The following is a 23,243-nucleotide window of genomic DNA, read 5'->3' on the forward strand; positions in this document are numbered from 1 at the left end:
TTTGCGTTTGGACTTTTAGCACGTAGGGCGCACCGATTGCTGTCACCTTGTTAGTCAGCATGTGTTACACGTGTGCTGGCTTGTCCTATGCTGGAGCAGGTGATTTTTAAGAGTGGCTGGCCCAGTGCTCCAGTGGCTTGAAAGATGTGGAGCGTCAACACCATTATTTTCTGGTTTGTATAGTGTAGTAGAGTTCTTAAGCTATCTAGAATAGTATCATGTTGGGGGTTAAAACAATGGGATGATTCATTGGGGTCCCAAATAGCTCAGTTGGTAGAGCATGGCGTTTGCAACGCCGGGGTTGTGGGTTCGATTCCCACGGGGGGCCAGTATGGGGAAAAATAAAATAAAAAATGTATGCACTCACTAACTGTAAGTCGCTCTGGATAAGAGCGTCTGCTAAATGACTAAAATGTAAATGTAAGGTTTTCCGGAAAGCAAATGTTCAGAAGGTGTCCCACTTTGCCAATACTCACCCTACTTAAAAGTTAGTTTGTCTACTCTTTATTATTTATCTTGTGGATGTAAATTCTGGTGTTATACGTAGACTTATAGGTGATCATTTGGAAAGGTGGAATTTACTGAACAAAAATATAAACGCAACATGCAACAATTTCAAAGATTTTACTGAGTTACAGTTCATATAAGGAAATCAGTCAATTGAAATAAATTAATTAGGCCCTAATCTATGGATTTCACATGATTGGGCATACAGATGTGCATCTGTTGGTCACAGATACCTTACAAAAAAGGTAGGGACGTGGATTAGAAAACCAGTCAGTATCTGGTGTGACCACAATTTACCTCATGCAGCGCGACACATCTCCTTCGCATAGAGTTGATCAGGCTGTTGATTGTGGCCTGTGGAATGTTGTCCCACTCCAAGATATGCCCAGTTCCAAACCAAACCCTAGTGTAGATACTGTCACCTCCAAAATTATTGGCAACCTTGATAAAGAAGAGGAAAAAAGACTATCAAATAAATCATACAAATACTGAGATATATTGGATGTATGTGCTATATTGTATTATATTATTTTATACTAATACAATTGAACAGAGAAAGAGATTTTGTTTAATCAATTATTATTATTTATCTATCAAAAAGATATGGAGCAAAATTATTGCCACCTGTTTTCAATACTCCAGCACCCTCCACTTGTGTAGATAACAAAACAGACTTTTTATAAAATGTTTTATGAGGTTGGAGAACACATTGGGAATGATCTTAAGACTATTCCTCCATACAGTATCTTTCCAGATCCTTGATATCCTTCGTCTGCTCTTATGGACTCCCCCCTTTAATTCAAAACACTGGTTTGAAATAAAGTCAGGCAACTGAGATGGCCATTGCAAAATGTTGATTTTGTGGTGAATTAATCATTGCTTTATCAAGTGTGCAAATGTTGTTCTTTTCAAGCTATAACATATAACATTTCATTCAATTAAGTTACATTCTTTAAAAAGACTGATATTAAGTCAGTCCAAAAAATATATCATATTATAGTCACGCACAGTATACATGTATATCTTCTTTCTTACATGATTGTGTATTTGGATAGTAAGCAAGTATAAACCATCACAGGAAGGGTATAGATGGCTCTAGCATGTGCGTGTCCTCAGATCAGGAGTGCAGGGGGCTGGTTCGGACGCGTGTCTGCAGCCCCAGAGCAACACCTCTTCTCTGTTTGTCGTCGTCGTCCCCCCCCATCCCCTCCCTCTTTTTTTGATAAGGCACGAAAATGAATAAATTATATGGTATAATTTGGATTATGGAAGATTGAATAAGTGTGCTTCAAACTGTTTACTTGAAATGATTTGTAGCTATCGTCTCTATCTGTGCATGAGAGTGCATTCGACTCAGCTTCCCCTACCAGAAACACGCGATACCATAAAGTGTTGTGTATTCGTACACCCAAATTCAGCCGGAAACTGAAGAACGGATGGCTTGACCACATTTTGCGAACGTTGGTTCAGTTAACTAACGGTCACATTTATGCTGCTCCCGGCTGGGCTTAGTTGATCATTTTGAGGATCCTCCAATTTCAATAATTTGAAGATTAAACATCAACATGGGTGAGCTTTGTTATGTTTTTAAAAATGGTGTACTTGTGTTTAGTAGTTGGAAAATAAACCATCTGTTGTATTTTGGCATAGGCTTATTACCCTACAACAGGACAGTTCACATTTTAGTCATTTAGCAGACGCTCTTATCCAGAGCGACTTACAGTTAGTGAGTGCGTAAATTTTTCATACTGTCCCCCCGTGGGAATCGAACCCACAACCCTGGCATTGCAAGAGCCATGCTCTACCAACTGAGCTACACCTCAGCTTGTGTTTGTCTTGTTGAGATATCAAATCAAATCAAATCAAATTTTATTGGTCACATGCGCCGAATACAACAGGTGCAGACATTACAGTGAAATGCTTACTTACAGCCCTTAACCAACAGTGCATTTATTTTAAACAAAAAAAGTAAGAATAAAACAACAACAAAAAAGTGTTGAGAAAAAAAGAGCAGAAGTAAAATAAAGTGACAGTAGGGAGGCTATATATACAGTAAAATAAAGTGACAGTAGGGAGGCTATATATACAGGGGGGTACCGTTGCATAGTCAATGTGTGGGGGCACCGGCTAGTTGAGGTAGTTGAGGTAATATGTACATGTGGGTAGAGTTAAAGTGACTATGCATAAATACTTAACAGAGTAGCAGCAGCGTAAAAAGGATGGGGTGGGGGGCAGTGCAAATAGTCCGGGTAGCCATGATTAGCTGTTCAGGAGTCTTATGGCTTGGGGGTAGAAGCTGTTGAGAAGTCTTTTGGACCTAGACTTGGCACTCCGGTACCGCTTGCCGTGCGGTAGCAGAGAGAACAGTCTATGACTAGGGTGGCTGGAGTCTTTGACAATTTTGAGGGCCTTCCTCTGACACCGCCTGGTATAGAGGTCCTGGATGGCAGGGAGCTTTGCCCCAGTGATGTACTGGGCCGTACGCACTACCCTCTGTAGTGCCTTGCGGTCAGAGGCCAAGCAGTTGCCATACCAGGCGGTGATGCAACCAGTCAGGATGCTCTCGATGGTGCAGCTGTAGAATTTTTTTGAGGATCTGAGGACCCATGCCAAATCTTTTTAGTCTCCTGAGGGGGAATAGGCTTTGTCGTGCCCTCTTCACGACTGTCTTGGTGTGTTTGGACCATGATAGTTCGTTGGTGATGTGGACACCAAGGAACTTGAAGCTCTCAACCTGTTCCACTACAGCCCCGTCGATGAGAATGGGGGCGTGCTCAGTCCTCTTTTTTTTCCTGTAGTCCACAATCATCTCCTTTGTCTTGGTCACGTTGAGGGAGAGGTTGTTGTCCTGGCACCACACGGCCAGATCTCTGACCTCCTCCCTATAGGCTGTCTCATCGTTGTCGGTGATCAGGCCTACCACTGTTGTGTCGTCGGCAAACTTAATGATGGTGTTGGAGTCGTGCCTGGCCATGCAGTCATGGGTGAACAGAGAGTACAGGAGGGGACTGAGCACGCACCCCTGAGGGGCCCCCGTGTTGAGGATCAGTGTGGCAGATGTGTTGTTACCTACCCTTACCACCTGGGGGCGGCCCGTCAGGAAGTCCAGGATCCAGTTGCAGAGGGAGGTGTTTAGTCCCAGGATCCTTAGCTTAGTGATGAGCTTAGAGGGCACTATGGTGTTGAATGCTGAGCTGTAGTCAATGAATAGCATTCTCACGTAGGTGTTCCTCTTGTCCAGGTGGGAAAGGGCAGTGTGGAGTGCGATAGAGATTGCATCATCTGTGGATCTGTTGGGGCGGTATGCAAATTGGAGTGGGTCTAGGGTTTCTGGGATTATGCTGTTGATGTGAGCCATGACCAGTCTTTCAAAGCACTTCATGGCTACAGACGTCAGTGCTACGGGTCGGTAGTCATTTAGGCAGGTTATCTTAGAGTTCTTGGGCACGGGGACTATGGTGGTCTGCTTGAAACATGTTGGTATTACAGACTCAGTCAGGGACATGTTGAAAATGTCAGTGAAGACACTTGCCAGTTGGTCAGCACATGCTCGGAGTACACGTCCTGGTAATCCGTCTGGCCCTGCGGCCTTGTGAATGTTGACCTGCTTAAAAGTCTTACTCACATCGGCTACGGAGAGCGTGATCACATAGTCGTCCGGAACAGCTGGTGCTCTCATGCATGCTTCAGTGTTGCTTGCCTCGAAGCGAGCATAGAAGTGATTTAGCTCGTCTGGTAGGCTTGTGTCACTGGGCAGCTCGCGGCTGTGCTTCCCTTTGTAGTCTGTAATAGTTTTCAAGCCCTGCCACATCCGACGAGCGTCAGAGCCAGTGTAGTATGATTCAATCTTAGACCTGTATTGACTCTTTGCCTGTTTGATGGTTCGTCGGAGGTCATAGCGGGATTTCTTATAAGCGTCCGGGTTAGAGTCCCGTTCCTTGAAAGCGGCAGCTCTACCCTTTAGCTCAGTGCGGATGTTTCCTGTAATCCATGGCTTCTGGTTGGGGTATGTACGTACGGTCACTGTGGGGACGACATCATCGATGCACTTATTGATGAAGCCAGTGACTGATGTGGTGTACTCCTCAATGCTGTCTGAAGAATCCCGGAACATGTTCCAGTCTGTGCTAGCAAAACAGTCCTGTAGCTTAGCATCTGCGTCATCTGACCACTTTTTTATTAACCGAATCACTGGTGCTTCCTGCTTCAGTTTTTGCTTATAAGCAGGAATCAGGAGGATAGAGTTATGGTCAGATTTGCCAAATGGAGGGCGAGGGAGAGCTTTGTATGCGTCTCTGTGTGTGGAGTAAAGGTGGTCTAGAGTTTTTTCCCCTCTGGTTGCACATTTAACATGCTGGTAGAAATGAGGTAGAACGGATTTAAGTTTCCCTGCATTGAAGTCCCCGGCTACTAGGAGCGCTGCATCTGGATGAGCGTTTTCCTGTTGATTAATGGCCTTGTACAACTCATTCAGTGCAATCTTAATGCCAGCATTGGTTTGTGGTGGTAAATAGACAGCTATGAAAAATATAGATGAAAACTCTCTTGGTAAATAGTGTGGTCTACAGCTTATCATAAGATACTCTACCTCAGGCGAGCAAAACCTCGAGACTTCCTTAGTATTTGATTTTGTGCACCAGCTGTTGTTTACAAATATACACAGACCGCCGCCCCTTGTCTTACCAGAGTCAGACGTTCTGTCCTGCCGATGTAGCGTATAGCCTGCTAGCTGAATGTTGTCATTGTTGTCGTTCAGCCACGACTCCGTGAAACATAAGATATTACAGTTTTTAATGTCCCGTTGGTAGGATAACCGTAATCTTAAATCGTCAATTTTATTCTCAAAAGATTGAACGTTGGCTAATAGGATTGATGGGAGAGGCAGTTTACTCGCTCGCCGTCGGATCCTTACAAGGCACCCGGATCTGCGTCCACGATATCTCCGTCTCTTCCTCACGCGAATGACGGGGATCTGGGCCTTGTTGGGTGTCTGTAGAATATCCTTCGCGAACGCCTCGTTGTAGAAAAAGTATTCGTCCAATGCGAGGTGAGTAATCGCTGTCCTGATATCCAGAAGCTCTCTTTGGTTATAAGAGACGATGGCAGAAACATTATGTACAAAATAAATTACAAATAACGCGGAAAAACACACATAATAGTACAATTGGTTAGAGGGCTGTAAAACGGCAGCCATCTTCTTCCGGCGCTGTTGTCTGGATTCTAGATAGGAAGTTCTGATTCTCGTTATGGAAACATTAGGAAGGTTGAAACTGCTAGTGCCTCAAAGGAGACAGCAGATGCTGACGACATGCTAGAGGTATGTGTCCTATGAAATTAACAGAACCTACATAATCAATACTAATCTATACATCCATCTCATTCACAAAAAATACTGAAAACAAATTTACTTTACAACAGGTAAAGCAAATGTCTGATTTGTAGCTTCCTGCTGTGGGCTGGCCTATATTGTTATTTTAAAACAAGGCAGCAGTTCAAAGTTGAGATAAGAATGTGTTTAGCCTATGCCATAGTCTACTAAAGATGCACTGTTTAACTTTTGGATAATTTCAGCCAGTAGTTTTGAAAGTGGTGCTCACGAGTCAAAAGTGGTCCCCGTTTTATTTGTACTACATCATCCAATTGTGTACTGTCTTCCATTTCGTGTGAAATGTTACGAATTTTGCTATTTACATATCATACGAATTTTGCAATTCGTGTGATATGCTACGGCTCCAATTCGTGCAATATGTTACCAAATTTGTTGTGCTTAAGATCCTGGAGGGCATCTTTAAATCATCACTTTGTTTTCAGTTTCGTTATGATATCCTGTCCCGTGATCAGGTCCTTTGAAACTACAATATGTATCACACTACACCTGGCTGGACTTGGAATTGGTTTATGGAGCCATAGCCTTTTGTAAATAAGCTTGGGGTTGTTTCTAGACTGAACCAGGATTTCTTGGAAATCAGGCAACTCTGCCCCTTAAAGGGATGTTCAACTCAAAATACAACCTAAAACGATAAATAGTCTACAAACTTGGTTAAAATATTATCAGACCTTCCACTACATAAATAGATAGTTAATTATATTCTTACCTCAAGAGGAGTTATGTGGCTGTCTTAGAATTAAGTAAACAATGCATAGAATACAACCCAATAAATACAAATTCCCCCAAAAACAATGCATGGAATGCGAGTAAAACCAAACTTGATAATGCGCCTTTTAAAGGCAATTTCCTTGATGGTCGTGGCAATCACATTCACAGTAAACACTGTTGATAGACAAACTGTTATGTCAGGGTGCGTTCCATCAAGAGTTCAAACTTTCTGTACACTCGCTTGCATGGTAGTGCGCCAATCCCAACTCACCTTCCCCATTGAAATACATTGAGTTGGCACTGTCATTTTACCCTGCATTGCTCAGTGTGAAGGGTTTTTTGCCCTAGCACTACACAGCTAATCAAAGCTTGATGTTTCATTATTTGAATCAGCTGTATTGCTAGGGCTCCCAGGACCAAGGGCTCTATTCAATCTGTAATGCTGAAGCGCCATAGATTCCGCGAGAGAAATTTAAAGATAATTTACGATTGAGCCATTTACTGTGAATGCAGTCTCCACTAAAGCGGGACCATTGCGTTTACATTTCTATCAGGCTGGAAAGCTGAACTTCCGCAATGCAGATTGGATAGAGCCCCAAGCAAAGATATTATTATTCAGACCCCTTGACTTTTTCCACATTTTGTTACGTTACAGCCTTATTCTAAAATTGATTAAATCGTTTTTTCCCTCATCAATCTACACACAATACCCCATAATGACAAAGCAAAAACTGGTTTTAGACGTTTTTGCACACAAAAAAAAAACGGTACAAAAATGAAATATCACATTTACATAAGTATTCAGACCCTTTACTCAGTATTTTGCTGAAGCACCTTTGGCAGCGATTACAGCCTCGAGTCTTCTTGGGTATGACGCTACAAGCTTGGTACAACTGTATTTGGGGAGTTTCTCCCATTCTTCTCTGCATATCCTCTCAAGCTCTGTCAGGTTGGATGGGGAGCGTCGCTGCACAGCTATTTTCAGGTCTCTCCAGAGATGTTTGATCGGGTTCAAATCTGGGCTCTGGCTGGGCCCCTCAAGGTCATTCTGAGACTTGTCATGAAGCCACTCCTGCGTTGTCTTGGCTGTGTGCTTAGGGTTGTTGTCCTGTTGGAAGGTGAACCTTTGACCCAGTCTGAGGTCCTGAGCTCTCTGGAGAAAGCTTTTATCAAGGATCTCTCTGTACTTTGCTCCGTTCATCTTTCCCTCGATCCTGACTAGTCCCTAGTCCTTGCTGCTGAAAGAATTCCCACAGCATAATGCTGCCAACATCACGCCTTACCATAGGAATGGTGCCAGGTTTCCTCCAGACATGACGCTCGGCATTCAGGCCAAAGAGTTCAATCTTGGTTTCATCAGGCCAGAGAATCTTGTTTCTCATGGTCTGAGTCATTTAGGTGCCTTTTGGCAAACTCCAAGTGGGCTGCCATGTGCCTTTTACTGAGGAGTGGCTTCCGTCTGGCAATTCTACCATAAAGGCCTGATTGGTGGAGTGCTGCAGAGATCGTTGCCCTTCTGGAAGGTTCTCCCATCTCCACAGAGGAACTCTGGAGCTCTGTCAGAGTGACCATCGGGTTCTTGGTCACCTCCCTGACCAAGGCCCTTCTCCCCCGATGCTCAGTTTGGCCGGGCGGCCAGCTCTAGGAAGAGTCTTGGTGGTTCCAAACTTCTGCCATTTAAGAATGATGAAGGCCACTGTGTTCTTGGGGACCTTCAATGCTGCAGACATCTGTGCCTCGACACAATCCTGTCTCGGAGCTCTACGGACAATTCCTTCGACTTCATGGCTTGGTTTTTGCTCTGACATGCACTGTCAACTGTGGGACCTTATATAGACAGGTGTGTGCCTTTCCAGATCATGTCAAATCAATTGAATTTATCACAGGTGGACTCCAATCAAGTTGTAGAAACATCTCAAGGATGATCAATGGAAACAGGATGCACCTGAGCTCAATTTCAAGTCTCATAGCAAACGGTCTGAATACTTATGTAAATAAGGTATTTCTGTTTTTATATTTAATATATTTGCACAAATGTCTAAAAACCTGTTTTCGCTTTGTCATTATGGGGTATTGTGTGTAGATTGATGAGGAAAATAAATAATGTAATACATTTTTGAATAAGGCTGTAACGTAACAAAATGTGGAAAAAGTCAAGGGGTCTGAAAACTTTCCGAATGCACTGTAGTTCATCTGTGTCATTTACAGTGGGAGCAAATGAAGCATAGTGGGCAGAACAAGCAAGGAGGTGGGCAAAGCCAAGCATGAGCCAGCGAGATCCTGTTGGCACATTGTAGCATGTGTTTGCATATTTCCGTTAGGGAACGCCTCCTCTGTGACTCGACCCTGCCTCTCAATGCAATTTGCTTGCAACTGGTAGGCCAGCCTTAATCTCTCCATATCCGTTATAAAAAACAGTGTTGCCTACAGGAGGTCAGTTATGCACGGACAGAGGCAACAACTATCTGGGAGAAAGTAGAAGTGCGAGGAATAAGTCAGGCATATTTGTCACATTTGCAACAGCAGCACCTAGCTGAGCTTTAGTCTATCAATTTTGAGGAATCTACAGTTTCAATAATCAAAACTTCAACATGGGTAAGCTTTTATCTTTTGAAAACAGAGGGAAAATGGTGCGATTCGGTTCCATCCACTAACCACGTTCCCATCCACAGTTTTTATGAGAGTAAAGTCATACTGTATTTTAAAAAACAGTTGTGATGGAAACATGAAGGTCCGGTTAAATTGTATGAATGCAGACAGATCATTTGTTTGTTTGACATGGTGCGATTTTTTTGTGTCGGTAAAATTAATAATGCGAGAAATGGTGGTGGATTAAATAACAATCATATGAAAGTATACTTGGAGTCACTACGAGTCGGGTTAACCATGCAGTTTATTTGGCTACAGATTAAATAAATTTTGATGAACTTCACAGAACCAGTACCTGGGCTTGTGGAGACTACTGGTTCAAACTTCACAGGGTGGTAAAAGTGCACGGTGATGAGCTTGATGCTCCTTTTCAATAAATATCAAGGGTCTTATTCTAGTGACATGATGATCAATGCTTGACTGCCGTTTGACAAATACAAATATTATTGCTCTTATCCATAATAATCTCATCATGTAGCATACGTGCACAGCCTATCCGCATTGTATCTGCGAGATGTTGGCTAGAGCGAACGAGCCAAAAACAGTAGGCAGGCACATTTGCTATTTAACGCAACAGTTGTTGTGACAAAACTATCCGTAGAGTTGAAAATGCGATGGAAATATTGAACCTTCGATTTTTATTAGGTACATGAAAACTAAATGTGCAATATGCAGAAATCGCTCAGCCATGTCCTGTTTGCAAAACTTCTAATAGTTCGCCTAATTTCAGTTTATGTGACAAACAAGTAGTCATTGTGTAGAGAATCATTGTACCATCTAAAACCTTTGAAATATATTTTCCATAACCAAAAATATTGTACGTTCAGCTGTTTGATGCTTGTGTACAAAACCAAAAGTAAAAGAGGCAAAAACGAAACTTAAAAATGGGAGGCATAGAAATAGTGCACATAGAATCTACAGCTTCTTAGACTTGCTTTCAATGAGAATGGCAGATCTATAACTCACATTTCTATGTGAATTTGGTTAGGCCGCCCAAAAGGATACATATTGCAGGAACAAGTCCATTTGCTGGAAACACACTACTGGTGGGAAAATGTGCATATTATGCGGATTTTAGAATATTTGCATGACAATCTGTTGACAGTTGGATGGAAACCTAGTTACAGTGCCATGTTGTCTGTCGCACATGGGTGTCCTGAGCATACAACTCAGAAGTATGAATAATAGTTAAAGGTATTTCACAAAAACTGGTGCACCAGTTAAAAGATCCTGTCATATATTTATATTATTAGATTTTAAATGTATATGTAAGGGAGAGTGGGGTAAATGAAGCCAGCCTTGTTTCTAGGAAACCATACACAAAATGTATCATTTTACCAAATCTTTTAGGAAAAGGTCATCATTTCATGGAGTCTGTGAAGGAAGAAACCACATGGGAAAAGTGGTAAACAAGTTAGGTCCAACAAACTGATTTTATTGTGTTAGAGGTTTCATGATGCTTGTACCTAAACCAAAGTAGACACTTTTAAGATAGTTCTATACATCTCTATAAGCTTCAAAATGAGGTCCTAAACCTAGCATGAAAGTGTGTCCTTGTAGTTCTGTGGGCTAATACAGTAAAAATGTTTGCCTTGGGGTAAGTTGAGCCAATTGAAATGTTTTCTTCCCAGGCGTAATGCAAGGCATTATCGCTGCTGTATGAGGTAACAACAGGGCCTGTGTTAAAAGTGTAAAATAAAAAGCACATAGTGTTTGTTAGGTGTTAGGCCTATGTTAAAAGGTGCTTAAAATGATTAAAATACAAAAAATCTATTGTGATTGTTTTGAATTGTGTTTGGGAAGTAAAGATGGTTTAAGAAGGTAGTGGTAATATTTAATTCAGTACAGAAATGTTTAGGCGCCATACCTTACCCTGTCCCTCAGCTCAACATACCCCATACCCGGGGTAAGTTGTGCCAAGAGACCTCTTTTTTTGGACAAGCTATGTTTTCAAAACTATAATGTTTACATCAATTCTGATTATTTTCAGGGACACACAATATCCTGAAATATATGTAGATATCTTTAATATAAATAATACTATATTTCCCTTGACAGAGTTGTGGGGATCTATTTTCTTATAACTAGATGTGATGCCTAGCTTAGAAAGAATACATTAATGATTAAACATAATAGGTTTGTGCTGTACTGATATAGATTGTTTAATATAACAAGCTGTGATTAATGTCGGGAACTGTAAGGGTGTAGGATGAGATAAGACTTGTGTCTCACATACACACACACTGCCTCTTTGTTAAACCGCTCAAGGACATGTGTTCTGCTACAAAGATGTCTGAGGTTGCTGACTCGAGACAAGTTGTGGAGATAACAACTAATGCCTGGCAACAGTGAAGCGCCAAGGGCCTGGGACCAGCCTGTGCGCCAACGATAGGCTGAGTAAGTCTAAACCACGCTCAGTCTCTACTCTGATAGGCCAGCAGGGAGCGGGAACTATCTCTGTCAGAGTATATAAAGAAGATCTTATAACAATGGCTCAGTTCTCTGACTGCCCTGCGTGGTTTTTCAGTGGGCCCGTATATACGAACATCATATTTACCAATTCAAGTGTTTGCATTAATTAAAATACTAGTCTATTTTAGAAGACGTGTATTGACCTCTTTTTGTTCCTATACCAGATTTGAATTGACGCAACTTAACAGAGTGATGCTGAATGTAAAAAATGGCTTAACTTACCCCACTCGCCCCTACCAGAAATCTATATAAATGTGTTTTTGGAATATTACTGCTAGTTTACAACAGGGCTTGTACAAATGTACGCTTCAGTTTGTCTTGTGTAGTCTGTGCACTCTAATGTGAATTGTCTTGATTATAGCCTATGATATGAAGGTTGGTACTACTTGTACCTCATACAGCTGTAAGTGGTCTCTGGCAATTCTTACAAGTTATAACAAATAATCAATATAATAAGTTCTTATATATACATTCATTTACAAACAGGATCTCACGAAATGGCAGATGAACTGCAATACATGAACAAGTATAAGTCTATCATAAAGCGGGTCGGGCAAAAGCATGGAGTGGCGCCATCCATCATAGCTGGTATCATCTCTCGAGAGACCAGGGCTGGGACAGGAGCAGGACTGGTCAATGGTTGGGGGGACAATGGAAATGGGTTTGGACTCATGCAGGTAGGCACTCAGCTTTGCAGGTAAATTTTGTTATACTGTTGTTGGCAGACAAGAGAGCTTGTTTCCTATTTCACAATACAATGTAAGCAGTGTCCATAGTTTTCTATTGAATATTTTTTATAGGTTGACAAAAACTGGCACAAGCCACGGGGGAGATGGGACAGTGAGGAACATCTCAGTCAAGCAACTGAGATTCTCGTTGATATAATCGGATCGGTCCGGAGTAAATTCCCTTCATGGACCGCAGAGCAGCAGCTGAGAGGTATAGCCTACCAATTGACCCGCTCTTCTTGCCAAGAGTTTAATATGAATATTGCAGCTTTAATATTGCAGCTTCCATCAATGTAATTGTCTGCATCATTTTCAATCTCCCATATTTATTTGGTATATATACAGTGCCTTCGTAAAGTATTCAGGCACCTTGACTTTTTCCACATCTTGTTACGTTACAGCCTTATTCTAAAATTGATTAAATAAATAAAACTCCTCATCAATCTACACACAATACCCCATAATGACAAAGCGAAAACAAGTTTTTAGAAATTTTTGCAAATATATTAAATATAAAAAACTGAAATACCTTATTTACATAAGTATTCAGACCCTTTGTTATGAGACTCGAAATTGAGCTCAGGTGCATCCTGTCTATATAAAGGCACACACCTGTCTATATAAGGTCCCACAGTTGACAGTCCATGTCAGAGCAAAAACCAAGCCATTAGGTCAAAGGAATTGTCCGTAGAGCTCCAAGACAGGACTGTCAAGGTCCCCAAGAACAAAGTGGCCTCCATCATTCTTAAATGGAAGAAGTTTGGAACCACCAAGACTCTTCCTAGAGCTGGCCGCCCGGCCAAACTGAGAATTTGGGCGAGAAGGGCCTTGGTCAGGGAGGTGACCAAGAACCCGATGGTCACTCTGACAGAGCTCTAGAGTTCCTCTGTGGAAATGGGAGAACCTTCCAGAAGGACAACCATCTCTGCAGCACTCCACCAATCAGGCCTTTATGGTAGAGTGACCAGACGGAAGCAGTAAAAGGCACATGACAGCCCGATTGGAGGCACCTACAGACTCTCAGACCATGAGAAACAAGATTCTCTGGTCTGATGAAACCAAGATTGAGCTCTTTGGCCTGAATGCCAAGTGTCATGTCTGGAGGAAACCTGGCACCATCCCTACAGTGAAGCATGGTGCTGGCAGCATCATGCTGTGGGGATGTTTTTCAGCGGCAGGGATTGGGAGACTAGTCAGGATTGAGGCAAAGATGAACAGAGCAAAGTACAGAGAGATCCTTGATGAAAACCTACTCAAGAGCGCTCAGGACCTCAGACTGGGGCGAAAGTTCACCTTCCAATAGGACAACGACACTAAGCACACAGCCAAGACAACGCAGGAGTGATTCGGGACAAGTCTCTGAATGTCCTTGAGTGGCCCAGCCAGAGCCCTACTTGAACCCAATAGAACATCTCTGGAGAGACCTGAAAATAGCTGTGCAGCAACGCTCCCTATCCAACCTGACAGAGCTTGAGAGGATCTGCAGAGAAGAATGGGAGAAACTCCCCAAATACAGGTGTGCCAAGCTTGTAGCGTCATACCCAAGAAGACTCGAGGCTGTAATCGCTGCCAAAGGTGCTTCAACAAAGTACTGAGTAAAGGATCTGAATACTTATGTAAATTGATATTTCCGTTTTTTTATATGGAATAAATTAGCAACATTTTCAAAAAAACTGTTTTTACTTAGTCAGTATGGGTTATTGTGTGTAGATTGAGGGAAAAAAACAATTTTATCAATTTTAGAATAAGGCTGTAACCTAACAAAATGTGGGAAAATTCAAGGGGTCTGGATACTTTCTGAAGGCACTGTGTGTGTGTGTGTGTGTGTGTTTATATATATACACAAAGTACCAGTCAAAAGTTTGGACACACCTACTCATTATTTTTACTATTTTCTACATTGTAGAATAATAGTGAAGACATCAAAACTATGAAATAACACATATGGAATCATGTAGTAACCAAAAAAGTGTTAAACAAATTAAAATATATTTTATTTACATTTACATTTACGTCATTTAGCAGACGCTCTTATCCAGAGCGACTTACAAATTGGTGCATTCACCCTATAGCCAGTGGGATAACCACTTTACAATTATTATAAAAAAAAATTTGGGGGGGGGTAGAAGGATTACTTTATCCTATCCCAGGTATTCCTTAAAGAGGTGGGGTTTCAAATGTCTCCGGAAGGTGGTGAGTGACTCCGCTGTCCTGGCGTCGTGAGGGAGCTTGTTCCACCATTGGGGTGCCAGAGCAGCGAACAGTTTTGACTGGGCTGAGCGGGAACTATGCTTCCGCAGAGGAAGGGGAGCCAGCAGGCCAGAGGTGGATGAACGCAATGCCCTCGTTTGGGTGTAGGGACTGATCAGAGCCTGAAGGTACGGAGGTGCCGTTCCCCTCACAGCTCCATAGGCAAGCACCATGGTCTTGTAACAGATGCGAGCTTCAACTGGAAGCCAGTGGAGTGTGCGGAGGAGCGGGGTGACGTGAGAGAACTTGGGAACGTTGAACACCAGACGGGCTGCGGCATTCTGGATGAGTTGTAAGGGTTTAATGGCACAGGCAGGGAGCCCAGCCAACAGCGAGTTGCAGTAATCCAGACGGGAGATGACAAGTGCCTGGATTAGGACCTGTGCCGCTTCCTGTGTAAGGCAGGGTCGTACTCTCCGAATGTTGTAGAGCATGAACCTGCAGGATCGGGTCACCGCCTTGATGTTAGCGGAGAACGACAGGGTGTTGTCCAGGGTCACGCCAAGGCTCTTCGCACTCTGGGAGGAGGACACAATGGAGTTGTCAACCGTGATGGCGAGATCATGGAACGGGCAGTCCTTCCCCGGGAGGAAGAGCAGCTCCGTCTTGCCAGGGTTCAGCTTGAGGTGGTGATCCGTCATCCATACTGATATGTCTGCCAGACATGCAGAGATGCGATTCGCCACCTGGTTATCAGAAGGGGGGAAAGGAGAAGATGAGTTGTGTATCGTCAGCGTAGCAATGATAGGAGAGGCCATGTGAGGATATGACAGAGCCAAGTGACTTGGTGTATAGGGAGAATAGGAGAGGGCCTAGAACTGAGCCCTGGGGGACACCAGTGGTGAGAGCACGTGGTGCGGAGACAGCTTCTCGCCACGCCACTTGGTAGGAGCGACCGGTCAGGTAGGACGCAATCCAGGAGTGAGCCGCGCCGGAGATGCCCAGCTCGGAGAGGGTGGAGAGGAGGATCTGATGGTTCACAGTATCAAAGGCAGCAGACAGGTCTAGAAGGACAAGAGCAGAGGAGAGAGAGTTAGCTTTAGCAGTGCGGGAGAGCCTCCGTGACACAGAGAAGAGCAGTCTCAGTTGAATGACCAGTCCTGAAACCTGACTGGTTTGGATCAAGAAGGTCATTCTGAGAGAGATAGCAAGAGAGTTGGCTAAAGACGGCACGCTCAATAGTTTTGGAAAGAAAATAAAGAAGGGATACTGGTCTGTAGTTGTTGACATCAGTGGGATCGAGTGTTGGTTTTTTGAGAAGGGGTGCAACTCTCGCTCTCTTGAAGACGGAAGGGACATAGCCAGCGTTCAAGGATGAGTTGATCAGCGAGGTGAGGTAGGGGAGAAGGTCACCGGAGATGGTCTGGAGAAGAGAGGAGGGGATGGGGTCAAGCGGGCAGGTTGTTGGGCGGCCTGCAGTCACAAGTCGCAAGATTTTATCTGGAGAGAGAGGGGAGAAAGAAGTCAAAGCATAGGGTAGGGCAGTGTGAGCAGGACCAGCAGTGTCATTAGACTTAACAAACGAGGATCGGATGTCGTCAACCTTCTTTTCAAAGTGGTTGACGAAGTCATCCACAGAGAGGGAGGAGGGGGAAGGATTCAGCAGTGAGGAGAATGTGGCAAAGAGCTTCCTAGGGTTAGAGGCAGATGCTTGGAATTTAGAGTGGTAGAAAGTGGCCTTAGCAGCAGAAACAGATGAAGAAAATGTAGAGAGGAGGGAGTGAAAAGATGCCAGGTCGGCAGGGAGTTTAGTTTTCTTCCATTTCCGCTCAGCTGCCCGGAGCTCTGTTCTGTGAGCTCGCAATGAGTCATCAAGCCACGGAGCTGGAGGGGAGGACCGAGCCGGCCGGGAGGATAGGGGACACAGGGAGTCAAAGGATGCAGAAAGGGAGGAGAGGAGGGTTGAGGAGGCAGAATCAGGAGATTGGAGGGAGAAGGATTGAGCAGAGGGAAGAGATGATAGGATGGAAGAGGAGAGAGTATTGGGAGAGAGAGAGCGAAGGTTGCGGCGGCGCATTACCATCTGTGTAGGGGCAGAGTGAGTAGTGTTGGAGGAGAGCGAGAGAGAAAAGGATACAAAGTAGTGGTCGGAGACATGGAGGGGAGTTGCAGTGAGATTAGTAGAAGAGCAGCATCTAGTAAAGATGAAGTCAAGCGTATTGCCTGCCTTGTGAGTAGGGGGGGACGGTGAGAGGGTGAGGTCAAAAGAGGAGAGGAGTGGAAAGAAGGAGGCAGAGAGAAATGAGTCAAATGTAGACGTAGGGAGGTTGAAATCCCCCAGAACTGTGAGGGGTGAGCCATCCTCAGGAAAGGAACTTATCAAGGCGTCAAGCTCATTGATGAACTCTCCAAGGGAACCTGGAGGGCGATAGATGACAAGGATATTAAGCTTAAATGGGCTAGTGACTGTGACAGCGTGGAATTCAAATTAGGAGATAGACAGATGGGTTAGGGGGAAAAATTGAGAATGACCACTTGGGAGAGATGAGGATTCCTGTGCCACCACCCCTCTGACCAGATGCTCTCGGGGTATGCGAGAACACATGGTCAGACGAGGAGAGAGCAGTAGGAGTAGCAGTGTTTTCAGTGGTAATCCATGTTTCCGTCAGCGCCAGGAAGTCGAGGGACTGGAGGGTAGCATAGGCTGGGATGAAGTCAGCCTTGTTGGCAGCAGAACGGCAGTTCCAGAGGCTGCCTGAGACCTGGAACTCCAGGTGTGTGGTGCGTGCAGGGACCACCAGGTTAGAGAGGCAGCAGCCACGCGGTGTGAGGCGTTTGTGTAGCCTGTGCGGAGAGGAGAGAACAGGGATAGGCAGAGGCATAGTTGACAGGCTGTAGCAGATGGCTACAATAATGCAGAGGAGATCGGAATGAAGTGAACTAAACATCTGGGAAAGGAGAGAGCAGGGCCTCCCTCACCAAAAAACTCCCAAATATAACTCTCCCAACTTCCACCTCAGAAACTATAATTGTTTCACTGAACCACCCGAATAAAACTCTCCCAACTTCCACTTTAGAAATTAGAATTGCTGTAAACTACAGCGGTTCAATGTTTCAAGGAATAGACTCAACTTACTTTATTCAGCTAGCTAACTATGACGCCATAGCTAACTAGCATGCTAGCATCCAATAACACACAGTTTAGCACCAATACTTGGTTACAACAAACTACCAATAGTGTGTTAACACACTAAACAGATAATTCGTGTCCGTGTCTAGTTCTTTCATAACACAGCAATAATTAAACGTTGGCTAGCTAGCACAAAGATATTGTATTTAGCTACTACAGTACAGCTAGCTGGTAGTGTTGGCTAGCTAGCAATGGCTGCTGTGTTGACTTTGTTTGAAAAACGGCATCGCTGCGAACGAATGTAGCTGGCTAAAAGGATATTGTATTTAGTTGCTACCGTTGCTAATAGCTACTCGCCAGCTAGTCCAGGAGGTGAGTTAGCTAGCTAGCTTCGTGCTACACCCGGCACCGCCGAGTACAATACTAACCTACAATAACTACATACAACAACTACCCACAACAACCCACGATGCCTAGCTACAATACCCAACTACAATCTAAATACATAGTTTAAGCCTTACTCGACAAAGCCCAAGCTATGCATAAAGCCAAACTTACCCGACGCCAGCTGTCTGGGTGGCAGACAAGAAGACATTGGTCTTCTGCAATCAGTAGCTGTAATTAAGTACAGTAGCTACTAACTACCTAACGTTAATGCTTCAGATAATGAGGTTAGAAAAACAGATGAATGGTAGGTAGCTAGCTGGCTTAATTACATGTACTCTTAAGCGTGAAATAACATTGGAAACAACTATCCACAGTTGCTAAAAGTTACCAGTAGCTACCCGCTAGCTAGCTAGCTCTATTGGTCCAGGCAGTGGGTTAGCTAGCCTCGTGCTTCACCGGGCTCACTCGAATACAATACTTACCTACAATAATTACCTAAATAAACTACCTACAATACCTAACTACAATCTAAATACATGGTTTAAGCTTTACTACAGTTGCTAAAAGTTACCAGTAGCTACCCGCTAGGTTAGCTAGCCTCGTGCTTCACCGGGCTCACTCGAATACAATACTTACCTACAATAATTACCTACAATAACTACCTAAATAAACTACCTACAATACCTAACTACAATACCTACCTACAATCTAAATACATGGTTTAAGCTTTACTCAACACCATATAAGAAGCCAAGCTTACCTCCTGCTAGAGAAAACACAACCTCACCCGATCCCCACCACAATTGCCCTCTAGGAATATTAATTTTATATTTGAGATTCTTCAAAGTAGCCACCCTTTGCTTTAATGAAAGCTTTGCACACTCTTGGCATTCTCTCAACCAGCTTCATGAGGTAGTCACCTGGAATGCTTTTCCAACAATCTTGAAGGAGTTCCCACATATGCTGAACACTTGTTGGTTGCTTTTCCTTCACTCCAACTCATCCCAAACCATCTTAATTGGGTTGAGGTCGGGTGATTGTGGAGGCCAGGTCATCTGATGCAGCACTCCATCACTTTCCTTGGTCAAATAGCCCTTACACATCCTGGAGGTGTGTTTTGGATCATTGTCCTGTTGAAAAACAAATGTATTATCCCACTAAGCGCAAACCAGATGGGATGGCGTATTGCTGCAGAATGCTGTGGTAGTCATGCTGGTTAAGTGTTCCTTGAATTCTAAATAAATCACAGACATTGTCACCAGTAAAGCACCATCACACCTCCTCCTCCATGCTTCACGGTGGGAACCACACATGCGGAGATCATCCGTTCACCTACTCTGCGTCTCACAAAGACACGGCGGTTGGAACCAGAAATCTCAAATTTGGACTCATCAGACCAAAGGACATATTTGCACCTGTCTAATGTCCATTGCTCTTGTTTCTTGGCCCAAACAAGTCTCTTCTTCTTATTGGTGTCCTTTAGTGGTTTCTTTGCAGCAATTCGACCATGAAGGCCTGATTCACGCAATGTCCTCTGAACAGTTGATGTTGAGATGTGTCTGTTACTTGAACTCTGTGAAGCATTTATTTGGGCTGCAATCTGAGGTGCAGTTAATTGCCGATTTCTGAGGCAGCAGAGGTAACTCTAGGTCTTCCTTTCCTGTGGCGGTCCTCATGAGAGCCAGTTTCATCATAGCGCTTGATGGTTCAAAGTTCTTGAAATTTTCCGGATTGACTGACCTTCATGTCTGTCATTTCTCTTTGCTTATTTGAGCTGTTCTTGCCATAATATGGACTTGGTCTTTTACCAAATAGGGCTATCTTCTGTATACCAACCCTACCTTGTCACAACACAACTGATTGTCTCAAATGCATTAAGAAGGAAAGAAATTCCACAAATTAACTTTTAAGAAGGCACACCTGTTAATTGAAATGCATTCCAGGTGACTACCTCATTAAGCTTGTTGAGAGAATGCATAGAGTGTGCAAAGCTGTCATCAAGGCAAAGGGTGGCTATTTGAAAAATCTCAAATATATTTTGATTTGTTTAACACTACATGATTCCATATGTTTTATTTCATAGTTTTGATGTCTTCATTATTATTCTACAATGTAGAAAATAGTACAAATAAAGAAAGACCCTTGAATGAGTAGGTGTGTCCAAACGTTTGACTGGTACTGTGTGTGTGTGTATATATATATATATATATCCTTTTTAAATATATAAATTTTCCCCTAACCCTACCACCCCTCCCCTAATTGGAGTAAACTAATGGAAAACAACACTAAAGCTTCTACTTCCAGCTTATACACACTATATAGATTTTACGGACGCAATGTATTTTACAATAGTTCTCTTTTGTTTGTTTTTAATCCCGTCCTTCAGCTACCCTCAACCCCTCCCATCTATCTCTGAAGACCATCCAGTTTTGATTTCTATTTGCCATATTTTTCAACTGTGCTGTGATGTTTCACAAAAGTTCTGAAACTTTCTATTCTCATAGTGTCTACAGATTGCAAACCAAAGATAAACACCTTTGCTAAAAGTATTATTATATTATTGATTGATTGACTATGATTTTTCAAATCACCCAGTAGTGCTATCTGCAGAGTTAGTTCCAGGTAAATGTTGCAATTCTTCAACCATTATTGGACCTGCGACCAAAAACAAATATATGGACAGTACCAAAACAAATGATCTAATGATTCTGTCTCTTCGCTGCAAAATCTGCAGAGCTGGGATGGTTGTATCCCCCATATATTTAACATTCTATTGGTTGCAAGAATTTTGTATAATAATTTAAATGGGAAAACTCTACGTTTTAAATCCGGCATTGTTTTGTGAATCAGTTCATAAACCATGTGCCATGGAATCGGTACATCAAAAATCTCTTCCGAACTATTTTGCAATCTATATGGCACAGCTGTCAATTTTTGGGTCCTTAAATGAAACTGCCAAGAGTTTGATGGAGATGATCAGTCATACATTTAATACAAACTTTATTATGCATTATACAACTACATAGATTACATGGCTACACTACAACCTGTTGTGTTTGTTTTTTCAGGAGGATTAGCGGCCTACAATACGGGTCTGGATAATGTCCACTCATACAGCAGAGTGGATGAGAACACCACTGGGGGGGACTACTCCAGGGATGTTCTTGCCAGAGCTACATTTTACAGAAGCAATGGTTATTAAAGTCAACTCAGTGGTTGCCTAGCAGTCTGATTCAGACCATTGTGAAGAAAATGACATATCCTTTACTACCTTATCGAAACTTAGGCTGATGTTTAATTGTTAATTAATTATGATTCATTAATCCAGTATTTACTCATCCTTGCCCTTGGGTGCACATTTTTGTTTTTGGCCTAGCACTAACACCCTTGAGTCAACTCATCATCAAACCTTTAGTTGGGAAGCACAGATTTATAACATTCTAGTTCATATGATTTTCCAATCCCAATGTAATAAGAAATGTTTCTGACCTATTTGTGCTCCCTGCGATTGTCTTGCACCATCACTATGTATTGAAATAACATGACTAGCTACAACCTTAAAAATAAAACGTATGATTACAGTCTTTTGTTGTTGACCTCTGTTGAAATAAGTATCAGTATGACGGAAATCTGGTGGCAACCCTAATCATGTCATGGAATCACACACACACACACACACACACGTTGAGTTACTTGTCAAAATAACATTTTACAGAACACACACTCACTTTTTCTTAGTTTGGTAAGGTAGCTTAGGGCGGCAGGTAGCTTAGTGGTTAAGAGCGTTGTGCCAGTAACCGAAAGGTCGCTGGTTCTAATCCCCGAGCTGACTAAGTGAAAAATCTGTCGATGTGCCCTTGAGCAAAGCACTTAACCCTAATTGCTCCTGTAAGTCGCTCTGGATAAGAGCGTCTGTAAAATGTAATGTAAATATTTTTTAATTGTCAAAAAGTAGAGTGATTCTATTGCTGAATTTTACCATACATCAAGCACTAGCAGTAACACCACATTTCATTTCTGTGATTTAATCTGTAATCATTTTATGTATTTTCATCTCTGATTAATAAAGGGTATTATTTTTATAATTGAAATGAATGAAATATAGGCTACCCATTGATTCTTGAAGAATATCACTTACATGCATACACAGGTCTACCACTCAATGAAGAAAAACAACCTTACATAGGCAATTACCGTATTTTCCGCACTATAAGGCGCACCGGAGTATAAGCCGCAGCAGCTAAATTGAATGATATTGAATGATGTGTACATATATAAGCCGCACTGGACTATAAGCCGCAGGTGTTTTAATGTTTAATTACCATATGTAAGGGTTCGTGCACAGAGGGGATTGTTGGGAAAGAGACAAACTGTCTCGCTTTCGTAATGTCTGTCTGTCTTGCTCTCGTTCTGTCTCTCGTACCACTCTCGGTTCCACTTTTACTTTTGCGCGCTACCTGTCTCACTCTTTTCCGGCCTCCAGCTTTTCCTGCTGGAGCCCGCCGCTTAAAGGTGGGGGGCGCGGACCGGTCATAGAGCCCATAGAGTTAAAGTTGGTGGACTGTGTTGTGTCGAGCAAACATTGCTAATTATGCTGTGATACCAAGGAGAACCGCTGACGCTGTATTTTCATCATAAGGTTTATTCATAACAAAGGGTTACAGCGTCGATTTACAGATACCTGCAGATACCCTGAGAATAATCGCCCCATCTCAAATCTGATTATTCTGTCTTCCTTTGTCCCAACTGTGGTATATATTCTATGTAATCTGATATGGGTGTTCCCCTACAGACCAATCCCCTGTCTCCACACAACAGACTTCCTCTGTTCTATGGTGTGTCCCCACAAAACTACTCCCTCTAAGCTGAAAAAACTCCTCTCAGGTTCCATTTGAAAACGTTAGCAAAGTCATAATTCCTCAGACACTACAACTGTAACCTGTAAAATCCATAGATTTAGGAGGTCTTCTAGTGGCCGTTAGCTGTAAAAATCCATAGATTAGCCGCACCGTTATATAAGCCGCAGGGTCGAAAAATGGGAAAAAAGGCGCAGTTTATAGTCCGAAAATTACGGTACATCATT

At 42.9% G+C, this 23,243-nt stretch overlaps 1 protein-coding gene across 2 annotated transcripts; it reads left to right on the forward strand.

Moving 5' to 3' along the window:
- Positions 1-1,948: 1,948 nt before the first annotated feature.
- Positions 1,949-21,744, forward strand: LOC123481418 (lysozyme g-like). Of its 2 annotated transcripts, none has more exons than XM_045205246.1 (4): positions 1,949-2,076; positions 12,212-12,402; positions 12,526-12,664; positions 21,229-21,744. In XM_045205246.1, exons 1-4 carry the CDS (start codon positions 2,073-2,075, stop codon positions 21,360-21,362), a joined length of 468 nt encoding a protein of 155 aa, XP_045061181.1. In that variant the 5' UTR covers positions 1,949-2,072; the 3' UTR covers positions 21,363-21,744. The 2 variants fall into 2 exon arrangements, with proteins under 2 accessions (XP_045061181.1, XP_045061180.1); XM_045205245.1 differs by lacking the exon at positions 1,949-2,076 and adding an exon at positions 9,009-9,199.
- Positions 21,745-23,243: the final 1,499 nt, after the last annotated feature.

Source organism: Coregonus clupeaformis, chromosome 20 (assembly GCF_020615455.1).
Source record: "Coregonus clupeaformis isolate EN_2021a chromosome 20, ASM2061545v1, whole genome shotgun sequence".
Classification (NCBI taxonomy): Eukaryota; Metazoa; Chordata; class Actinopteri; order Salmoniformes; family Salmonidae; genus Coregonus; species Coregonus clupeaformis.

Bases quoted from the DNA above. Each gene is read 5' to 3' on its own strand.
- LOC123481418 (XM_045205246.1), top strand. The intron at 12,403-12,525 runs GTAGGCACTCAG...TATTTTTTATAG, and splicing joins ATGGGTTTGGACTCATGCAG to GTTGACAAAAACTGGCACAA. The intron at 12,665-21,228 runs GTATAGCCTACC...TTGTTTTTTCAG, and splicing joins CGCAGAGCAGCAGCTGAGAG to GAGGATTAGCGGCCTACAAT.